Source organism: Colletotrichum tamarilloi (assembly GCF_030869305.1).
Source record: "Colletotrichum tamarilloi strain Tom-12 chromosome Unknown Scaffold_152.1, whole genome shotgun sequence".
Lineage (NCBI taxonomy): Eukaryota > Fungi > Ascomycota > Sordariomycetes > Glomerellales > Glomerellaceae > Colletotrichum > Colletotrichum tamarilloi.
The window spans coordinates 42,280-64,537 of NW_026849535.1; the positions used below are offsets into that span (position 1 = coordinate 42,280).

At 52.1% G+C, this 22,258-nt stretch overlaps 7 protein-coding genes across 7 annotated transcripts, besides 1 other annotated feature; 3 read left to right on the top strand and 4 right to left on the bottom strand.

Moving 5' to 3' along the window:
- Positions 1-228: 228 nt before the first annotated feature.
- On the bottom strand, positions 229-2,271 carry CTAM01_15196 (uncharacterized protein; the record flags this gene model as incomplete). Its single annotated transcript, XM_060531195.1, has 5 exons — positions 229-542; positions 599-1,610; positions 1,677-1,837; positions 1,896-2,152; positions 2,252-2,271. 5 exons carry the CDS (start codon positions 2,269-2,271, stop codon positions 229-231), a joined length of 1,764 nt encoding a protein of 587 aa, XP_060374232.1.
- A 1,942-nt stretch (positions 2,272-4,213) lies between these two features.
- CTAM01_15197 (linoleate diol synthase) lies at positions 4,214-8,023 on the top strand (the record flags this gene model as incomplete). Its single annotated transcript, XM_060531196.1, has 6 exons — positions 4,214-4,425; positions 4,478-6,012; positions 6,066-7,177; positions 7,236-7,454; positions 7,515-7,791; positions 7,860-8,023. The coding sequence occupies 6 exons, from the start codon at positions 4,214-4,216 to the stop codon at positions 8,021-8,023; spliced, it is 3,519 nt and encodes a 1,172-aa protein (XP_060374233.1).
- A 1,922-nt stretch (positions 8,024-9,945) lies between these two features.
- CTAM01_15198 (uncharacterized protein) lies at positions 9,946-10,765 on the top strand (the record flags this gene model as incomplete). Its single annotated transcript, XM_060531197.1, has 3 exons — positions 9,946-10,315; positions 10,379-10,531; positions 10,605-10,765. 3 exons carry the CDS (start codon positions 9,946-9,948, stop codon positions 10,763-10,765), a joined length of 684 nt encoding a protein of 227 aa, XP_060374234.1.
- Positions 10,766-11,873: 1,108 nt separating this feature from the next.
- On the bottom strand, positions 11,874-12,245 carry CTAM01_15199 (uncharacterized protein; the record flags this gene model as incomplete). Its single annotated transcript, XM_060531198.1, has 1 exon — positions 11,874-12,245. The coding sequence occupies one exon, from the start codon at positions 12,243-12,245 to the stop codon at positions 11,874-11,876; it is 372 nt and encodes a 123-aa protein (XP_060374235.1).
- A 621-nt stretch (positions 12,246-12,866) lies between these two features.
- Positions 12,867-12,938: a sequence feature (Short protein (CTAM01_15200, KAK1477420.1) was converted to a misc_feature.).
- Positions 12,939-14,660: 1,722 nt separating this feature from the next.
- CTAM01_15201 (uncharacterized protein) lies at positions 14,661-15,587 on the top strand (the record flags this gene model as incomplete). Its single annotated transcript, XM_060531199.1, has 1 exon — positions 14,661-15,587. The coding sequence occupies one exon, from the start codon at positions 14,661-14,663 to the stop codon at positions 15,585-15,587; it is 927 nt and encodes a 308-aa protein (XP_060374236.1).
- A 231-nt stretch (positions 15,588-15,818) lies between these two features.
- Positions 15,819-17,600, bottom strand: CTAM01_15202 (transmembrane amino acid transporter; the record flags this gene model as incomplete). The annotated part of the gene is made up of 1 exon (XM_060531200.1): positions 15,819-17,600. The coding sequence occupies one exon, from the start codon at positions 17,598-17,600 to the stop codon at positions 15,819-15,821; it is 1,782 nt and encodes a 593-aa protein (XP_060374237.1).
- Positions 17,601-20,731: 3,131 nt separating this feature from the next.
- On the bottom strand, positions 20,732-22,170 carry CTAM01_15203 (PHB depolymerase family esterase; the record flags this gene model as incomplete). The annotated part of the gene is made up of 6 exons (XM_060531201.1): positions 20,732-20,751; positions 20,807-20,843; positions 20,901-21,071; positions 21,133-21,207; positions 21,266-21,637; positions 21,718-22,170. The coding sequence occupies 6 exons, from the start codon at positions 22,168-22,170 to the stop codon at positions 20,732-20,734; spliced, it is 1,128 nt and encodes a 375-aa protein (XP_060374238.1).
- Between the last annotated feature and the right edge of the window lie 88 nt (positions 22,171-22,258).

The window sequence follows — 22,258 nt, forward strand, 5'->3', positions numbered from 1 at the left end:
CGATCATTGGGGCTGGCCCATAAGTGCGTGTTAGTCTTTTAGTAACAACAACTTTGAGGATAGTCCGATAGCGGGCGGTCCCATCAATCATCAACGATTACCAATTTGCTTTGCTCTGAGATGAATTTACACAGTCCTCTTCCAAACTTCCCGTCACCCCATTTTCCACTTCTCAGACTCATTCGCAAGATTGCGCGACCGCATGCTCCAGTATCCACCGTCTCCCCCCTAAGTCCGAGTAACAAGATCAGAGGCAGACCTTGTAATTTTGTAGATCTGATGGTCACAATTTTCATCATGGATGTGCTCTTCCACAGGATGACATTCCGCAATGTTGTGTTCGTGTTTCAAGCAGGGGAGCTGCCGACCACCGTGGTTGTTCTGCGGGCAGTACTTTGAGTCGTTCTTCAATCGCCAGAGAACAGACTCGTGGAGAACAGCGTCTTTGGGAATGTCTCGCGTGCTGCCTTTGTTGAGCGGGAAACGAACATTTTCCCAGCCACTGTCCTCAAGCTCCCACCGAGTGATGAAAGGCAGCCATTCTGTTGGATCAAATCAGTATTGTTGTATAGAGGCCGGAGATGAAACTTGATCTTACCCATGAGCTTCCACAGGAGCACGCGGAAGAAGCTTGTACCTCGGCCATACGCCAATGAATCGTGGATGACACCCATCGTTGCCTTATCCTTCTTCTTTGCAAATCGCTTCTCAAAAACTTCGAGGTTCTCGCGCCATTTCAGTGCCGCAACTTCCTCTCTTTGGCCGACAAGCTTCACCTCGCGGATCATCCAAGCAAGCGGAACATCACTCAATTGGAGCCGGTCGCAACCCAAAGCCTTGCTGGCTGCCTTCTCCTTCCGTGTCGTCCAAAAGTTCTTGACGCGCTCCCAGAAGGTCATCTCGATGCCATTGTCGAGCTTGCTTTCAGCAGACGCAGGCCACCCACCACCAACGTCACCGTGGCAGCCCGGGAACCAGACCTCCTTGATGTCTTCATGGTTGTGGTCTGACTCCTTCATGTCTTGGGCCAGGAGAGCTGCCTTGAACTTGACGCGTCGCTCGTCGACTGCTACAGCATGGCGCACATGGTGAGCAGTGCCAACAACAGGCACGGGTACCGGTGCAGTTCGCTCCAAGACAGCGACGGAGTTGACGCAGTCCCAGATGCCGAGGAAGAAGACCTTGATGTTGGACTCCTCCATCTTCCCACAGTGCATCGCCTTCTCCTTGCGGCAGAATGTGTCGCTGAAGGCGGCAATCTCGTCCCTAGCGACTGCGTACTTCGCCCCGTGGGTTGCCGGGTCCTCATCATCGCGATGACCCTCATGCAACGGCTCTTCGTCTTCTAGCTCAGGTGGCGGTGTCGGTACATCTCCATTGGCGGGGGCTTTTTTGTTCTTCTTGTGCTTCTTCTCCTTCTTGGACTTCTTGGGGTGGGACACAATGAAGTCTTCGACCTCCCCAGCCAAGTAGCGCTGGTAGAGACGGTACGCGAAGGGGACCATCTCCTCGTTTCCCTTGCAAAGTAGCCCAACTGTATGAACCATGCGAGCAAGGAACTTGGCAGTGAAGGCGCCACGGCTAAATCCAAACATGTAGATCTTGTCACCCTTTAACGCACATTTATTAGTCGTCAAGTTCCTCGCCATGCCGGGTAGGTAAGGACGTAGACGTACAGAATCATAGTAACGCATCAGGAACCGGTAGCCAGCCATAACGTGAGCATCGAAAGTCGTTCCGATTCCTTGGTCGATGGTCTGCGAGATGGAAGATTTGAATTCGCCAATTACACCCTTGTTAACAGACTCATCATTGATGTCGTATGTGCCGATGCCAGCTAGGCGAGTACATCTGTCAGCGGTGAAACAGTTGAGAGCGTGCTGGTACCAACTTACTCTGGTAGTAATGGTACTGGTCAGGATCGTTGCGATCGAGTTTACTCAGAATCTTGACCACATTTGTGTCGGAGTTGGAACCGGTGAAGGTGTTGCCGGTGCCGTCAAAGCACAGAACTAGCTTTCTGGGAGTTCTCTTCTTTTCTGACTCGTGATTGGCATTGCCATTGAGGGTAGAAAAGTCGGCCATAACGACTCTGCGAAAGGAAGGAGGCAACTGAGTATAATTGATGTGGTGAATACTCAATAGAATTGGACTTGTATGCGAGAATAGGGTTGATTGCAAGCCAGAAAAGCTAATCTGGGCTTCATCCGTACCACTGGCAAGTGCCAAAGGCCTCGATATATGTCTTTACATATCGACACCTGAGGACATGTTCGACCATCTGCACGTTCAGCAACTCCCTGGTAATCATCGCAGCGCAGCCGTCAGGTTGCCAATCAAGCCTAAAGCGCGGCATTTCTCGCTAGGTACAGTACTAGAGAATATTGTCTCAAGGCGGCCGAGGGGCGGCGATCATGTTCATCTAGCTTTCATAGGGAGGGGAGAGTACGTCACCACGTCTCACGACATGGGACACGGCATCTGTTCGTTCAGTTCAAAAAGACTTGTTCGTGGCTTCGATGCGGCACCGAGACACTCGAACTAATACCGGTAGTAGCACGAAGCCACCGATAGTCAACCTTTTGCAGATCGGTTATCTATACTCGTGCTTTCAATACAGACTGATTTCCTATTCATCCCCATACCATTTGCCGTACAGACCATTTCACCGTGGGAATAGAAACCAGGAATTGCCTTAATTAAGGCTAACAGTCCGCTAGGGACAATGCTCCCTAGTTAAAGAGTAGAGCGGTTGTAACGATTCTTTCTGATTCGCAAATTAGTCCAGCATCGACCACCAAGGGAAGTCAACCAGTCACCAGTGGCATGTAGTGATTCACCCATGAGCTGATGGTGTCACGCAACGGGCGGACGGATAACTAGCATCCGGGACGGAATGTCTGTCCACTTTCGACCTGTCGTGCCCCCTGAGACCTCAGCGAGCCGCCCAATACGGAGATATTTCTCATGATGGCTGAGACTGATATGCGATGAGATGCCACCGGTGAACGCTATGTTGCGGTGAGGGCCAGATTTGTTCGTATCAGGCCAGGATAGCCCAGACATGAAGCCAAGCCACCTTTGCCCTAATTTGCTCCTGCGGTAAGGCCAAGAATGATCTGCCGTGTTAGCGAACATTGACCAATAGCGTTGTAGTAAATGAATCTGAATTCATCTGCGGTGAAAGCTCCAAAAGCTCTGCTTTGCGGGGAAAGCATATCAGATAGTATGTCTCAGACCAATCGTAGAGACATGCCCTCAACTCACATGAAATGTCTTGCCTCGTACTGTCCTGTACGACATGCCAGCAACAGGCGATCGGCATGTCATGTACCCTGTCGGCGATCTCCGTCTTCCAATGAATGAGGTTAGAATACTCATCATGTCCGAAATCCTGCAGGCGGTGCGGCCCGTCCGAAGGACGTTTGGAGCCGTTTGCACCAGCGTGCTACTTCGGGCATCAAACATCACACCCGGCCGATGTCTTTGCTTTTCTTGTGCGGCTGCGGAATGCTCCCTTTCCCCTCACCTTCGGAATCCCCCTCCGCCTGCTGACCGACATAACACAGCGCTAGATATGTCTCACGAGTGACAGCCCATGGCAAGAAGCGACGCTCCTACTCAGTTCTCAACCTCCACCATCTCAACCTCCTCCAAGCACAACGAGTCTACCAAACTCACGGTTTGCGACGTGAACCTCAATCATGACTGGCTCCCTGATAACATCCTCCCCTCACTTCAGGGCGCCACAATCTGCATGTCTCCGGCTGGCATAGGAAACAGGCACGATAGGCAATGCTGGCATTTTGGCTCCAGACATGTCGACGATGTGTCTCAGTCATTCTACCGCATTGGGAGGGTTTATTCAGTACGGTTTCACATTCCACCTTGTATTCGAGGTCGAACGGAAATGCCTCGGTGCGCCGGCATACCCTTCGTGCTCATGCAGATCCGCAGTGAACATCCGCTTGACTGGACGCCACTCAAGTCTCCATCATGAAGTGAGGGGATCTTGGAAATCTCGAGGTGAGGGGGTATTTTGTATCTCTTGGCCAAGTGGTCAGCAGATATGGGTGCCATTTGATTGAGTGTTGAGATTGGTATATGAGTACCATAGCAGAGCCTCTTGGTATGGGCCATGGAGTCACGAACCTCACTTCTCATCTGCTTCCCCTGATCTATCACCCTTATACTCCAAGGCAGCGGGTGAATCATGGCTACCAACTTTACTCAGAAATTCCAGGCCGGAGAGTCTTATGGAGATGCGCGCCAAGACTCGGCCAACTTCTTCAATGACCCGGCGAAGATTGCAGCCGATATCCTGAAGGACTATGTCTCCATACGCGGTCAAACCTCCCCGGCGGAGCTTGTCGGCCTCATCAAAGAGCTCCTCTCGAAGGGCGAGCCTCTTGATGACAAGAAAGGGTAGGAACGACCACCAATGAGCTTGATATGGCCCAATTCTAACGTCAAGCAGAACAACCGAGATCCTCATTGGCATTCTTACATCTCTGCCTGCCACCTCCAAGGCCAGGACAATGCTCACCAACAAGCTCATTGACACATTATGGGGAAATCTTCAGCATCCCCCACTGAGTTATGTCGGTGGTGACATCAAGTACGACGCTCTCAATGAAGAAGGCGTAGTCCTCGACAGCAACGGACAGCCACAGACAAAGGAGCCTCAAGCAACAGACTCGATCGAGTTCACTGCTCCTGGCACCAAGATCCGTCTGCGCGAACAAGTACCGCAGGCGCCTGACGGCTTGCACCACTACCGCTCTCCCGATGGCAGTTTCAATAACATCCTCGAGCCAAACTTGGGCAAGGCTGGAACGCCTTACGCCAAGTCGGTCAGGACGTCCAAGAGACTTCATGGCGTCAAGCCTGACCCGGGTCTCCTGTTTGACCTGTTGATGGCTCGTGACGAGGGGTCTTTCAAGGAGAACCCGGCCGGTATCTCTTCGATGCTGTTCTACCACGCCTCTATCATTATTCACGACATCTTCAGAACCAACCGGACCGACATGAACAAGAGCGACACATCATCTTACCTCGACTTGGCACCCTTGTACGGCTCATCTCTCAAGGACCAGCTTGAGATCAGAACGATGAAGGAAGGAAAACTCAAGCCTGACACATTCCACGAGAAGCGTCTCCTTGGGCAGCCCGCGGGAGTCAACGTCATGCTGGTCATGTACTCTCGTTTCCACAACTACGTTGCCGATGTCCTGCTCAAGATCAATGAGAACGGGCGCTTCACACTGCAAACCAAACCCAACGCCACCGACATTGAGAAGGCCAAGGCTGTTGCCAAGCAAGACCATGACCTCTTCAACGTGGCACGTCTCATTGTGGGTGGTCTCTACATCAACATCTCGTTGCACGACTACTTGAGAGCCATCACCAACACGCACCACTCCAAGAGCGACTGGACCCTCGACCCGCGCGTTGAGATTAACAAGCAATTCGACAGCGATGGCGTGCCCCGCGGCGTTGGCAACCAAGTCAGTGTCGAGTTCAACCTGCTGTATCGCTTCCACTCCTGCATCTCCAAGAAAGATGAGAAGTGGATCGACGGGTTCTTTGGCAAGATCTTCAAGGGCAAGCAGCCTGCGGACCTCCAAAACATCAGCATCGAGGAGCTTGGCAAGGCCTTCGTTGATTACGAGCAGTCAATCCCCAAGGACCCAAGTGTCCGCACCTTTGACGACCTGAAGAGGCAAGAAGACGGCACCTTCAAGGACGAGGATCTGGCTCGTATCCTCAAGGAGGCCATGAATGACCCGGCTGGATGCTTCGGTGCTCGTATGGTGCCCAAGGCCCTCAAGATCATCGAGGTTCTGGGCATAAACCAGGCGCGCAGGTGGCAGGTCGCGTCGCTGAACGAGTTCCGAGAGTTCTTTGGCTTGAAGAAGTATGACAAGTTCACCGACATCAACTCCAACCCCGATATTGCCAGCCTCCTTGAGAAGCTCTACACCGACCCTGATATGGTTGAGCTTTACCCTGGTAAGCTCATTTTGACAGAAGTTCATCCTTGAGACATATCTAACGCATCACAGGACTCATGATTGAGGACATCAAGCCGGTACGCAACACTGGCAGCGGTATCTGCCCGACATACTCTGTCGGCCGAGCTGTCCTCTCTGACGCCGTGACTCTTGTCCGCTCAGATCGCTTCAACACCATTGACTACACCGTTAGCAACCTGACAGCATGGGGTTTCAACGAGGTCCAGCAGGACTACAAGACCCTCGGTGGCTCGATGCTGTACAAGCTCATTCAACGAGGACTGCCCAACTGGTTCCCCTACAACTCGGTAGCCGTCATGCAGCCCATGTACACCAAGAAGATGAACGAGACCATTGCCAAGGAGATTGGCACCTTCCACCTCTACACTCTGGAAGACCCAACACCTCCACGCAAGGCCATCATCACCCAATCAAGCGGGGCCATTAAGTATGTCTTGAGCAACCCTAAGCAATTCGTCTTGCCGTGGCTCCGGCCTCTCGAGGCCATGTTCACGAATTCCAAGCGGGACATCAGCTGGTTCATGCTCGCGGGTGACGAGCAGAAAAACTATCAACACCGCATCAACATCAAGAAGGCGCTCAGCAAGATTCCGACTCTGCACAACGCGATCCACGAGTTCATCGACCGCGTGGGCGCAGAGCTCGTCAAGAAGGAGACGTTCAAGATGAAGGAGGGCCTGCACCAGATGGACATCATCCGCGATGTTGCCATCCCCTTGAACGCTCAGCTTCTTGCTGACCTCTTCTACTTTGATCTGCGCACTGACGAGAACCCTGGTGGTACCCTTGGCCATGCTGAGCTCTACAACCACTTGCTCAATGTCCGTATCTGGGGAGTCAATGACAACGACCCAGCTCAGTCATGGAACCGTCGCCGCCGCGCGATTGAGAGCGTTAACGCTATTATCGAGTCGACGGCTGGCCCCGTCAAGGAGGTCCATGCCGGTCGTGGCCTTGGCTTTGGAATCGCCAACGCCATCTCCAGCGCGGTCGGTCGCAGGGCCAACTTTAAGAAAGATTCGCTGCGGTCCTGCGGCTACAAGTTTGTCGAGGAGCTCTTGGCGCAAGGAAACTCGGTCGATCAAGTCGTCGACAACATGTGGCTGACTGCTTTCGGCGGTATCGGTGTTCCTGTTACAACGGTAAGCTTTGCCCCTCTTTGACCACGGCGAAGATATCATGGACTAACCTTTGCTCCAGTTCTACGAAGTGTTGTCGTTCTTCTTGCGCCAAGAGAATGCCTCCATCTGGGCAGAGGTACAGAACCTAGCACAGAACAAGGACGACGCAGGACTCCACGCCTACGTCCGCGAGGCACAGCGTCTCACCAGTGGGCAGCGTAACGTGCGTGTTGCGACGGCACCGGCCGAGATCGACGGCAAGCCAGTCCAGCCGGGCACTGCAGTCGTGATGCTTCTTGTGAATCTACTCTCTCCGCCCCTTATCTGATCATGTGCTGACAATTATCTTCTTTTCTAGGGCGGCGCTGGACGAAACCCAGGGGAGATCGCCAACCCCGACAAGTTCGACGCGAACCGCAAGGCCGAGGAGGTTTCTGCCTTCAGCTACGGCCAACACGAGTGCTTGGCCAAGGACATTGCCACGACTTTCGTGGTGGGACTCGTCAAGCTCGCGGCTGATCTCAAGCAGCTGCGCCCGGCACCGGGCCAGATGGGCATCGTCAAGACCATCCAGGTCGGCAGCGAAAAGGCGTACCTGAACGACAGTTGGTCGTACCTTGGCTTTGATGCCAGCAGTAAGTGCACTCTTGAAGTCGCACGTAATCGTTTGTTTCTCAAAGAGCAATGCTAACAATCCGGACAGCCTGGAAGGTTCACTTTGATGGCCATGGAAAGGGCACATACAAGGGCGATGCTGCTGCACCAAACAACCAGATTGACTTGGGACAGTACTACTACCTTCTCAAGCAGCGCAAGGAGAACTTGCTCAGTGGCCTCGGTGGACCGGCCAGCATCCGTGCTCAATGAGCGAGGATTGCTCCATTGTCTTCAAACGTTGAGAAGGTCAGGTCAGATTGACAAAGGCATCGCCATGGGTTGACGATTGAGTATTACTCGCGGCGAAGACATGTAAGGGCATATTCTGAGCAAGAATAAAACAAAGTTTCCCACAGGCTTTACTTGGTGATTGTGTAAATCCACCAATTGATTGGGTCCCCCAAACTTCCGGAAGCCGAGCAGAAATGATGCTTTTCCCTAGCTGTTGGCGTCAGCCGGTGCGCATCAGAGTTTCGGGTAATCGTAGTTAGCGGACTTACCTTAACTCAAAACGCTGCACCTGGAGCTCGGTCTTTGACGATTGTCAGCAATTGAGTTTAACAATCTCACAGCTTGTCCATCGAACCGTTTGTCGTAAGAATGAGCCAAGGACCTGTTTTCGAGATGCGACTCTGAGGCTGAAAGGGTGCAGGAAATGCTAGCCGTCATCCGAATGAGGCAAGGAAAAGGCGAGAACCCTCAAGACGGAAGTCCAGGGGAAAGTAGCGTAGATCGCCCTTGGCCGCTTGGCCAACGCCCAGTCTCCGTGAATCGTGGGGATTTCCTCCGGGAGACAACCATGCAAGCTCCCCATTCCGAGTACCGAGAACTGTGTACATTATCACTGCGTACCCATGCCTCGCGAATAGAGAAACACTACTGATGAGACTGGGTCGCAAACGGAGTAGGCATTCTCGTATTGCCCCCTCGTTGACTGGTTCTGTCGTTTCGGACGACTCCTGATGTGCTGCCAGTTCGTCCTGTGTCATCATCGCCCATCCACTTTGGCACTTTGTCAGCTCGAATCAATTTCGCTTGACACCGAACATGGAGTAGGGGCTTTGTGTGTTGTGTGCGTGGTGGTTCCAGTGGAGACAAAGGGGGCAACATTTCGCCGTACTGATAGTCTAATAGGCACAGATGGCGCCTATTTCTGTTAGTCTCCGCGGCAAGTTGATTAAACTCGCGCGTCACCTTAATTGCCGTTGGGTTACTGTTGGCCTCTTACACGGCAACACGGCCCCCAACATGGCCAGCGCGTGCCTGGTTCCGAGGAGTATCATCCGTAGAGGAATGCAAAGTTTTTGCATCACACAGCAGTAAATCTGCTGCGTCACGTCCGTTGATGGCCAGCCAAGAAAGTCAAAATAAGCGTATAGCGTACCAAAACAGATACTTAAACGCCGCTTCTATAGGGTAGACACGAGACAGCTTCAATTTAGACGACCATCGATTGGTAACCCGCACCGACTTCGACTCAATCATTCCAGAGACCCAGTGTCATGTCATCTCATAGTAATTGGTCTCCGTCTCGTAAGGTGCATACGGATACTGTATTGTGGAGGCAATCTGGGCTACTCCGTCGAAGCCGTCCACAGGGAATCCCTGATCTAAAAACAAAAGGGCCCAGAGTTGTTACACCAGGCGCCGGCAACGTCCTTCGGGTCCATCAACCGTACATGTAGATCTCGCCAAAAAGGGAAATACACACTCGACTCCTGGCCCACGGGTTAAGTGATCTCTCAAAGAGGAGCGAAAGCGAGCCAACATGTCCTACTGTAGTCTGCAATACTCCGTATGCCTGTAACCCTGCGTGTCCCGCATCTGTCCAGCCCATTCGTAGTATCAAACCCACTAAAAAGCTGTATCGTTGAAACATTGCTGGATCCAGAGGCGAGAAAACCCATTTCGAGATTATATGAACCGTTATGGCAACTGTTAGTTTGGATGATTCCACCAATAAGGCAGCGTGGGTACATCATCACTGAAGCTTGTATATAAAGAAAGATGATTAGCCTCTCTCGGCATTCGATCAGCCGTTCGCAGCCCATTTCAATTCACAAACAGTCATTCTTTTCACTTCACCAACTACCAACATTCACTTCTAACTTTCATCCACTATCACCGCCAAGATGCCTTCCACCACCCAGATGCTCTCCGCCCTGGCCGTCACGGCCGTCGCCGGCGTCCAGGCCGCCATGGGCCCGGCCTTCAGCACCGGTCCCGTCGCCTCCGACTCCTTCATCCGCGAAGCCACCTCCACCCTCGTCCTCCCCGCCGCCCCTTCCAACAACAAAGGCAGCGCCTCCCTCTGGGTTGGCATGGGCACCTCCAACGGCGACCTGATCCAGTCCATCGCCGACAACTCCAACTACGACAACACCGGCACCGACAAGTGGTCCATCTTCGCCTACACCCTTCTCAGCACCGGTGCCAACTCCCAGATGCCTGTTCAGACCGAGGGCACTGACGCCTCTGAGGGTGACAAGATCACCATGCACTGTAAGCTGCTCTCTTGAGGTTGATGAGGTTGTGGCTTGTTGCTAACGGAAAATCAACCTACAGACAAGTTCGATGATGCCTCCCAGAACTACACCCAGACCGTCTCCATCAACGACAAGGTCGTCGCCACCCTGTCCACCAAGGACGGTGAGGCCCAGGGCTGGGGCAGCGCCGTTGAGTGCGCCGCCGAGGACTGCGGCACCGTCGGTGCTCACTGTAAGTTCACATCCACTATAATTTCCATTTCTCCCAAACACCGAATCAGTGTGCTGACAATGACCTCCAACAGCCTGGATCAACACCAAGATCATCCTCGACAAGGCCGACGCCAACTACATCAACACCATGGGCAAGGGCAACGGCGTCACCGGCGACATGTCCACCAGCGACGGCGGCAAGACCTGGACCGTCACCACCATTGATATCCCCGAGTTCACCTTTGGACAGTAAATGTGCTAGGTCACTTCAAGAGCTGAGCTCGTTTGCCTCCGGAAGGGAAAGGTTTTTTCTTGTACTTTATACCACGTCTTCACACACGCATCGCTGTACATATATAGTACCCTGCTAGCCAAGATACCAAGTTGCGACTGTAAAATAACAAAAGCTTCAATGATCAACCATGTAACTTGCCCACACCATCGAATCACTCATCTCGCAAAAGCCTTTGCAATGCGTGAATACATGTTGTCACCCAGTCATTGCCCATATATTCACAGATGGTCTGCAATGATGATTCTTTGAAGTCCTCAAATGCGATTCTTGCTCTCAGTTTGTACTTCTAGTCTCCTGATTCGTTGCCACCATTTGTGGTTCGCTACTGTCGAAACCCCACCGTGAATCTGCGTGATCCCCAGATGTTTCTACCAGTGCAGGTCATAGGTCCAGCTCATTCTCCTCCACGATGCTTAATCCTCCATTCGAACATGCTACATTCCTTCGGCCTTCATGATGTGTTCGAGTAGCAGAGCAATGTATGGTTTTGCGGCTTTCTCACGTGAGAGACGAATTCCCCATTTGAAGAGGCCTTCGAAGACCTCTCAATGACTCCCAAGAAATATAAATGTTCTTGACCTTGGCATTGAAGAGACCATCGAAGTCGTCTTCGGAATCATCCGTCTGATGATGATGCACGCGAGACTTAGCCAAGAGAGATCTCGTCAGTACGAGGGTTGATGTAGATGCAATCCACGCCCGGGACCGGGAAAGCCGCGGCGTTTCTTCGACGTAAAGGTCCAGCCGCGTTCTGCGCAAGAGGCGATCACAGGTGAAATTGCGCCGGTTGATCTTTCTGCAAGCGGGAAGAACGTCAGCTTTTACTGTCATTTGAAGAGAGATGGCCTTCGGCGAGAAGTTGACATACCTGAGTCATGCTGCCCTTCTTCGAGCACCTCTGTTTGAACAAGAGGAACTATCCTTGAGCCAAGGCCAGCCTGTCTTTGGAGATCATTTGAAGTGGGCTGTGGAGCGGATAGTGATGATAATGCTTGGAGCAAAAGATGGATCCACAGCAACACATGTGAGGGGTTTCCCACCACATCATGTGCATGCTGTCCTTGAATTACGCTGGTGCCTGCATTCCGGGCTGAAGTTTTGAACATGTTTCGAGATTCTTCGTCTCAGTGATTGAAATCGCCTGGCAGAGGCAGACTGTGGTCATCGAGCACATGGGCGAGGCGATGAAGGCAAAAACAATAAATATTCGTAGAAAGTGCGACAGTCTTAAGTCGTTTTGAGCAAAATATCCTGACCCAGTTGTCCTTGAACTAGGTAGGCCGAGCCGCGCGAGTGTGGGCATTGCCGGTCGAGGTGGCTCCAGAGGCCGGTCGGAAAGGGCGTTGAGCCATTCGACAAGGTCTCGGGCCCTGTTCTTCTCTGGCCCCAAAAAGAAGCGATGTCGCTTTTCCTGGAGACCCTCGAACTGCGTCTTCATGATGATCTCGAGCTTTCTCTTGATGACGTATCTGGGCCGAAATATCTTGAGGGGATTCGCGACCGAACCCCCTCAAGCCATCGTATAAATATGGCCACGTCCCTCCGGACCATAACCATCTCCATGGTAGCAATGGTGCTCGCTGACCCCGTGGGCAGTGGCGGGCCCATAGGTAAGAGGAGAAGTAGTGTTGGTATCTCCGCCTGCAAAGGAAGAAAGAATGTCGTTTTTGGAGGCCTCGGATCATTCTGTCCTTGACCCTTTATCGGCTGCAGACCGTTCGTGACGTGGTGAGTGTGGGCGAATCTGGGCAGGCAGAAATAACCTCCCAGACAGCCACATTGCGAAAAAATCGTGTAGTTGGCTGGGTTGGTAGTGAAACACCTACAAAAAGTCAGTCTGATACCATCTCGGGTGACACAAGCAGGACATACACACCAAATCGTTTTGCAGTTCCGCGCATGCTGCTGCTCTTTGCTAAGCAGACTGTCACCCAGTCGACGAGTCTTTGCAACAGCTGGTAGCTACAAGTGACGACCTGAGGGCTGCGGATGGTGATGGCGACCACCAGACTTGATGAAATTTGTCGAAAATATGCCACAGCGCCAGCGCTGAATGAAGCTATTGTTGGCTGTCGGTACCTCTGGTAGACAGGCAATGAATGTTTGGAGCCAGGTCCAAGTTATGAAGCATGTATTAAGCAAGCAACTCGGGGTTGTTGAGCTCTGCCGTCCAACATCAAGACTTTCGATGGAGTAAGCAATTGCTCAGACGAGGATGATAAAGGACGGACGATGAGGTACTTACGGCTGACTTGGTGTTCTCGAGGTGAACAAGTGTTCGAACAATGAAAGTGAAGAAAAGAAACTGTTTCACAAAGACTGTTGAGTGGTGTGAAGGGGAGGTGCAAATTTCTTCCGTCTGACGACACGACTTGCGATGGCAATCAGTACTTTCTCAGACGAAGGAAAGGACGAGGGGATAACCACATACAATTCTCTTGGTGCCGGACTCAAAGCGTTCAAGAAGACATTGAAGCGTTCATGAAGACACCTCGGAATGAGTGGAAGGAGTCATGAGACGCTGCTGAAGGTCCCGAGTCCTTCCGTCCAAAGAGTAACCTTGCGATGGCGTTAGCGACTGCTCGGACGAATGGGGAGAACGCAGATGAAGACTTACCAGTCTGCTTCGTGTTGAATTGGACGGAGGATTCGAACAAGGAATGGAAATAGTGAAAGAACTCCCCCGATGGTGGCTCCAGAAGCTGTTCGGGGTAGTGGGAGGGGAACTACTTTGAGCTCAAGGTCAAGGACCTGAGTCGGGGTGAAGAGGAAAGAAGAAAGGAAGGGTGGGTGAAGTCGGGGAGAAAGTGGAGGCTGGCCTCTTATATTAGGAGGAAGGACCGGAAGATCTCAAAGGGTCGTTCAACCGCCCTCACGTGATGAACGACCGTCTGAAAGACCCGACGGAAGGAGCAGAACGGACGAAGTGAGGGAAGGGACTGCTATGAAGCGCGATGAAATTTCGTCTAAGGAAGGGGGTGAGGTGGTGCACAAGAGGAAGGAGGGCCTCATGATAGAGCAGGAAGGGGCGGTTGAGCTTCCCACCGGCGTATCTACGGAGCCTGTGATTGTACTTTAGGAAAGAACGAAGTACACCTAGTACTATAGAACGATTGTTTCATTTGAGGAATAATGATGGGAAGCTATGAGTATGATGATTATCTGTCGATTTTACCTCAACACAAATACCCAGGCATAGATGCTATGTGGCTTACTCATTCATAGATGAGGGCATCCACATGCATGCTTCCTCTAGAGACATGAGAGCTACATTGCCTCAATCCAGAACGGCACCATGGTCAACGATATGGGGCAAATGGATCCATGAAGGCGACGCTATGAGGAATCTTCTTCTTATAACTTGAGCACTTATCATTTATGTTAGCAGCTTGTAAGCAGCATGCAACAATAAGAACTATATGTATTGAGGTTAATGCGACTTTTCTCCATTCAAATCACTCCAGAGAATTGGAAACTATCTTACATTTCAACACTATTCCCAAGCTTCCATTTAATCTGTCTGCTTATGACGAAGCTGAGGTCTCATGTTGTGGCTTCGTGACTGACGCTTAAATGAGAGACGATGATTGGTCAATGGGGGAATGACATCGATGACGTAGCTCACTGGTCAACAACCTCCGAGCCCCAAACTCGCTCCCTTCCCTTTGTCCATTTGCTCCAAAACACCATCGCTGTCCTCAAGATTCTCCTCTAGATGCTACCTCGACCACGACAGCTCAACATCGGCCTTCGACTCACCCACCGAGCTCCCATCATCTCCACGACTCCCATCCTCCCGCCCCTCAACCACAGTCATCAACTCCCGCAACAAACACCCCTCCACACCACAACAATGAGCTGGATGGACTCCTGGTCCCGACCAGGCAAATCCCAAGCCACGCCAGCACCCTTCTACCTCCTCCCCAACGGCGACCAAACGCCCTACTGCCGCACCTGCGGCCGCGTCATCTCCAGCCGCAAGACCGCAGCCACAAACACATTCTCCAAGTCAAACTCCAACAAGGACAAAGCCTCCGAGACCCAAAAACCCCCCGTCGAGGCGAAATACTGCTCCTCCCGCTGCCGCGCAAAGAAACCAAGCCGTCTAGACAAGGAAATCGAACAAGTATTCGTCCGGTTCCTCCAAGGCGAGGAAGAAATCCAAGCCGAGGCGAAAACAAAACCCAAGAAAACAAAGGGCGACACCCGGATCCTCGTCCCCTGCGACGTCGTCGAAGAAACCTTCTTCGGCGAGCGCAAAGGCCCCGACCAAATCTACGGCCGGGGCAAAAACCGCGCCTCGCGCGTCATCACTACCAAATCCTCCTCCTCTGACAACGAAGACGAGGGCATCTCCCTCTGCGAACGCCGCTCCTACGACGAAGACGCAGGCGAGGACATAATCGACGAGATGCTAGGCGTAGACCGCACCAAATCCACAGAGCTGGATCCTAGCGTGCAGGCGAGCCTCTCTGTGCGCAGCGGGACGAGGGTGAGGCCTCCGCAGACGCAGAGCCAGGTGAATGGGAGCGTGGGCGGGGAGAAGGGGCGGGCGGAGAGGGTTGAGGAGACGGAGGAGATGAGGGAGAAGAGGGCTGAGGGGCAGAGGAAGGCTCACGAGAGGGAGATGGTGAGGTGTGCTGCTAGGAGGGGGGTTGTGTTTGGGTTTCTGGTTGGGGATGGCGAGGAGAGGAAGAAGTGTGAGGCTGTTAGACAGGGCAAGGTTGTTGAGCCTAGCTTTGCAAAGGGGGATTGGTCTATTCGGTGGCGGGAGGATTGATTATCGGCGTTGAGAAGCATCGGGTGCATCACGCATTGCATAAGGTAGACGAAAAAGATGAATGAAGATGAATTCTACGCTGTATTAATTTTCTTTTCCGGTCGTAAACATACACATATACAAGCTCAAACGCTACGGCATTGTCTGCTTTTTTTACTCTAACAAGTCTCTTCTCAAGTCTTTCAAGTCTTTACAAATCTTGTGACTCTGAGCTCTCGGGCTCTACGCTTTCTACAGGAAGCTGGTGGCCACGGTGATAGCGGTGGTGTACACCATGCCGACAAGGCCAAGGGCCATGAGGGCGTAATCGCAAATCTTTTGGTTTCTCGTCTCGGCGATGCCCTTGAGATGCAGGTAAGGCGGGTAAATGTAGACGAGAGGCACGCACGCAAATGATCCAATGAGGGCGACAAAGCGGTCGAGGTTGGCGGAGCCGGCAATGGAGATGGCGATGCAGAGGGCGACGAGGGAGGTGCGGAAGGCGTTCTTCTTCCACTTTGTCAGGAGATCCTTCTTGCCTGAGCGGTAGCCAAAGATCTTGGTCTCGATGATACGCATGGCGGGGAAGAGCTGGACGGGGTTGCCGACGAGGACAGCGAGGGCGTACATGAACTGCACGGCGTTGACGAGGCGGCTATCTTGCGGGTAGTTGTCGATGATTTCAATCTTTGTGCGGTCTCCGAACGTCGCGTAGCAGAGGGCGCCGACCGAGGTGAAGACGCAGGTGATGAGGAGCATGACGCCCGCCAACAGGGGCTCAAAGTGCTCGGGCTTCTTCATGCTGGCCTGGATGGGAATGATGAGGCCGATGCCCTCGAACGTGAAGATGGAGGCACCGATAGTGAGGGTGTAGGAGCTCGGGTTGAAGAGCTTGACGGAGGGGTCCATGCCGCGTGTGGCGAGGGCCGAGATATCGTACCACCAGATGTATCCTACGCCGATAATGATGAAGACGTCGGCGAGGAGGGCAGCTGGACCGAGCTTGGAAATGTTGCGAATGAAGGCGAGGGGCACAATGACAATGGCCTGCAGAGCAATGAGGGCGGTTGAGTCGAGGGGATTCGCGCCGCCCGTTACTGCCTTCAAGAAGGAGAACCAGTTGTCGGCCACAAACACGAGACCCGTGCAAACGAAGCCAATCTGGGACAGAGTGATAGACGCCAAGATGAGGGAGCGCATGCGCGGGCCCGAGATCTCCTTGCCCAGGTCACCGTAACCACCGCCGTAGCGGGTGCGGCACTGCAGGAGCAGGTGGAAGGCCACCATGGAGATTGCGGCCACGACGAGCATGGTCAGAGAGGAGAAGAGGATGCCGCCGTTCTTGAAGGCCTTGGGCAAGAACATAATGCCCGTGCCAATGAAGGCCTTGAGGGTTGTGAAGAAGGTCTTTGTGGTGCTGGCATCGCCGGCCTTCTTGGCGAAGCGCGAGGACCGCCGTCTTCCCAGCAGCGGACGGGTCTCGGTAGGTGCACCGCGGGGTCTGTCTTGGGCCTCCTCTTCATCCTCGTCGTCCGAGACAATGGCCTCCTCGTCTGAATCGGCAAGATCTTCACCGGCGAAGGAGCCGTAGAAGTCGAGGAACTCTACAAAGTTGCGGGTAATGGGGAGTGTGGCGGCAGTATAGTTGTGTTTTTGCATGACAAACTGGCGACGGAAGCCCTGGGGCAGAAGCATCTCGGCGGCGGGCAGGTCGGACTCGTGCCCGGACTCGGTGCGGCGCGGGTGGGAGAAAGTCTGGGCGCGCTTCAAGGTTTGTTCCCTAGCCGAAATCTTGAAGAGGTCGCGATGCATGTCTCCGCCGGGGAGAAGGAGGGAGGATGCCTCCTCGACGTTGTCGCCGTCGTCATTTTCGGTGGCGGGGAGGTTCGGGGCGGAATTGGAGTTTATGTGAGCGAGGTCACCGTTGGAGAGGTTTCGTGTGCCGTCGAAGCTTGTGCCGTATCCCGAGGGGAGGTGATTCGCGATTACGGCACTGCGCAGGCGGTCCTCTGTGGACGAGGGTGTGTCGGACATGGCGGTGGATGTTTTTGGGGATGCTGATCAGAGGTGGTGTCTATGATGATGTCGTGGTGATGCTATTGAGTGGTGGAAGGATTTGGGGTAAACAACCACGACGGATGCTGGGGACTAAGAGAAATTGGAGGTCAAGTCTATGCTTGTGAGCATCCCCGGGCCATGCAAAGATGCAATAGAAACGATGAAGAAAGATGCAGAAGAGGTGAAGAGAGAGAGAGCCGAACTCTGAGGAAGGGTTGCCTCGGTTCAAGTTTGGATGTTTGGGCTCGCGGACTACGAGGATGCGGTCGCAGCTCTAGTCATGGGATCGTGGGGAATTGGGAATTAGAGCGGATGGGAAGAAAGTATGAAAAGCTTCTGAGTACCTTGTTATCGAAAAAAGTTAATTCTTTCTAAGTCACAAGTACAAGAATACAGTTTTAATAAAATAATATAATACCTACTTAGTACTTAAATTAAAATACTTTTTTAAACTTATTATAAAAGAAAAATAACTATATTACTAACTACTTATTATTAAAGTTTATAAATAGTATTATAGCTTTAATTATTATAACTTTAACTATAATAGCTTTGCTTATAATAAGTAAAAAATTTAATTATAAATCCTTTAAAAGCCTCTTATTAAGAGCTATAAGAGCTTCTAAATATACTAAATTAAAATACTTACTAAGATATTAATAACTAAACTAACCCTATAATAATAACCTTAATAAAAAACTTAAAAAAAAATATTAAAATCCTTATTATCGTTAAATATAATTTATAAAATATAATAACGCGGCTATAGAGTATTATTAATATATCCTATATTAAAAAGGGTATTATTAATATTAATAAAATAAATAGGGCCGTATTAATATAATACCCTAGCTTCTTTTTATAGCTCGAAAATAATTACTTTAAATAGTATTAGAAATCTATTAAAAAGCTTTTTTAAATACTTTAATATATCTATTATTATCTCCGTAATAGTAAAACTCCTAGCGCTTATATATAAGAGTAGGTTACTTATTTTTAAATAATAATACTAGCTTATTAATAAGCTATTAAAACTACGATTTTAATAATCCCTTAACGAGGGAGAGGGTAGAATAGAGGAAAAAATAGGAGACTTATAAAAAGGGTTAAGGTTAAATAGTGCGGAATTCGAGGGCAGGGTAGCGTCTATATATACTGCGGCAATCCTCTAGTAATGCAAAACGATGGAGTTAAACAGTGGTATGAAAAGCTTCAACGTTTGTTTTTCAAGGTCGGTCAATGTTTAGTGTGGACACTTGACTTGGTGAAGCTCGAGCCGCTTGCGGACCCCACTGCGGATTCATGCATGGGTAGCCGAGTACACAGTTGAAAAAAGAAATAGAATAATACTTGTGATGGATGGGATGACTGGGCAAAAAAGGTCCGATGATGGTGGAGAGAAGAAGTTGTGTAAAGTCGACGTCTATCGCGGGGGTGGGGGAAGAGACAAAGTGGAAAAGAAAAGGAGCCAACGAGAGAAGAGCGGGAACACAGGAAAGACCCCGTTCGAAAGTACTGCAGATGCAGACGAGGAGGAGCTATGCCGCATGGGGTTTACTGCCTCTCTCACTCTCACTTTCTCTGCTCTGTCTCACTCTCCACACTCACCCTTGAGACCAAGGATCGTGAGAAGGCGATACGTCAGTCCGCAGGAACAAGCGCGACTTCTGGGGCCGCGAGAACAGCACCAATGGCCACCAGAGGAGCCAGAGGAGGGGCGCCTAGCTTGACCAACTGTTCACCCTGCCACGCACCACACAAACTTGCCTCTCAGTGGAGATGTAAACGGTCAATGCTGGGCCCCCGGACAAGAGGAATTGCCGCCAGCTTATGGCGGTGAGAGAATCACATTGGACTCTGCAAGTCGCGAATGAGTGATGACAGGACTGAAGAAAAGAGTTCGACGCTCCGACTTCCCTCACGGTCCTTGTGGGGTGAGACACCAAGCTCAGACAGGGCCCAGGGGAGAGACACGAGATCACGTTACCCTTCACAGACCTGTCTCGGTCTGCAGTAGATTGCTCGTCATCATGGATCTGTCCCAGACATGTCTTTTACATGACACTTGCTATTCCGGGCATTGGAAATGCATTCCTCTGAAGTTGTGTGTGTCAATGTCACTCTTGTTCTTCATTATGAGATTCACTCCGTGGCTCACTCTCACTCACTTTCCAGGTTCTCACACCAAATCTTCCAGCGGGGCCGCCAATGACGCCACCCGACGGACCCTTGAAAAAGAGACTAAAAAAATGAGAAAAGTCGAGGCCTGCAGGCTTGCCGGAGCGAAATTCAAAAAAAGATCCCAACCCAACCCAATGCCCGAGCAACGATCGGGTCTTGTCCGATGCTGACCAGCGGCTAGCATCACGTGGTCCATGCCATCCAACAATATGATGACCAAATGGTCGCCTCTCAATGACCCACGTGGATTTGTTTTGATGGATCACGAACTGCCGGGAATAGCCTCACTCACTCACTTATTCACTCAGTCACCTGCCACGGTCCTCCTTTGCTCACTCACTCACCCGCCGACCGATTGCATGAAACATCAAATGGTGTCATTCAGAGCACTTCTTCACTCATCGGCCACTGTCTCATTCCGTCAGTCTCAAGTGAGACTGTGAGATCAAGACCTCATCGCGGTCCCCCTCTGCCGAGACACATGTTTGCTTTTTACCGCTGGAATGCTCATGTTTCGCGGAAAGGGTTTCTCCCCCAAATCTGAGACCTGGACTACCTAGACCCTCAATCGCCCTTTCAAAGCGACACCATCATAAGATGGCCGACGCTCGCTGCTGCACGGCCGCTTGCAGACCTCGTCGCATTCCATCCTCATAACCTCACCATCAATCCAGGAAAACACGCACCATGCGCCTGCGAGCAGTACCATGAAGGACAACCAAGGCCAGCTGAATGTTTATTGCTTCCCTTCTCGTCTGTCTTCTAGAAGTCTAGACCTGGGCCTCGACACTGAAAACAGGGAAATCTTTGTTGTTCACCAACATTCCTCATCCTCGTCAATCTGCATCTCGACCGGACCTCCATGATCCTTTCCTGGTGATGCTCAGCTCAATCATCAACTCGACTGTCATGATCACTCCGCGCAACTACTGGCACTGCGAGTACCCTTCACACCCATTAGCACACTCAATCAGACTCACAGAAGCATCATCGGCACTCACAGTCATTGACCTTGACACACGTGAACGAACTCGCGCACTACCCCAATAATGTCAGCACCCAGCTCAGTCTCCTCATCACACCGCGGCAACATACCGCAGTCGGTCCCGTCCAGTTAATCCCGCCGCACTGTCCCCACTGAGGTGCCGTCCCGGATCCTCCGGCTGCCGTGGTCGTTGTCGCTGCCGCCGTGGAGGTTCGCAGCGTCGTAGATGCGCGGCTCGTCGTCGCAGGAACCGTCGCAGCAGCTGATGAGCTCACCGGCGTCTAGAGCAGCAGTCAGCAGTCAGCTTGTCTACACCGGAACTCCAATCCTGTCCAGACTTACCACGAAACCGAACCACTTGAGGTCTTCTTCCGGAAACACATCAATCGAATGGGTCACGCCCGTACCCAGGAACGTCTTCCAAATTAAAGATCAACATGTTGTCTCAACCAGTGATTAGAGCATCAAGACTCACCTGCAACTTATCCCCAAACACGTACTTGGTATACGGGCTCCTGGGGAAGTTTGCCACTGACGACTGCGGCGTCGCAGAGTACCCAAGCACACCCGTCCACTGCTTGATCGTCTCGTAGTAGTTCTGCACGTTCAACGTTTCGTCCGCCGCGCCGTGATAAATCTGCATCTTGGGCCGCGCCCCCGTGTACCCCGGGTACATGTTGTTCACGACGTTGGCCCACTGCTGCTGCGTCCAGATGGACTGGCCCGTCGAGCACGTCGAGTTCCAAAAGTCGGGGATGTCGTCCGCGGACATGAAGCAGCCGGCCGGAACGCCCGCGTAGGCGATGCCGGCTGCGAAGACGTCGGGATATGTCGCCGCCAGTACGTTCTTCAAGTTTACCAAAGACCACCTATCAGCATACTTGGCAAGGAGAGGACGTGAGATGGTGAGCAAAAGTCAAAACATACCGTCATCATGGCACCAGACGAGATACCAGTCGCATACACCTTGCTCTTATCCGCCCCATACTGCGCAATCACAAAGCTCACCATATTCGCAATGGAGTTACTCGCGCCGCCCCCGCCGTGCGTCAGCGTCATCTTGCTCGCCACGTCCCAGCAGTTGTCGCGCGTGTACGGCGTCTGCGGGTAGATCACGATATACCCGTACGTCTCGGCGTACCGCGCCCACTGGCTGCCCTGGTAGTATGCCTGCGCGCTGCCGCTGCACCAGTGGATGCCCACGACGATGGCGGGCTTGGCGGCGAGATTCTGCGGCACGTAGAGCCACATGCGCGTGCCTGTCGGGTTCGAGCCGTAGTCCGTCACCTCGGTGAAGGTTGCGCGGGGGACGACTTCGGCGCCGAGGGCGATGTTGAGAAGGGTTAGGACCCAGAGGGCCATGCCTAGGATGGACTTCATCTCGGCGATGGGTTGATGGGGCGAGCGGGTGAACCACGAATAGTCTCCTTTGAAGGGTCCGTGACGAGGCTTCTTTTGAGAATTTATC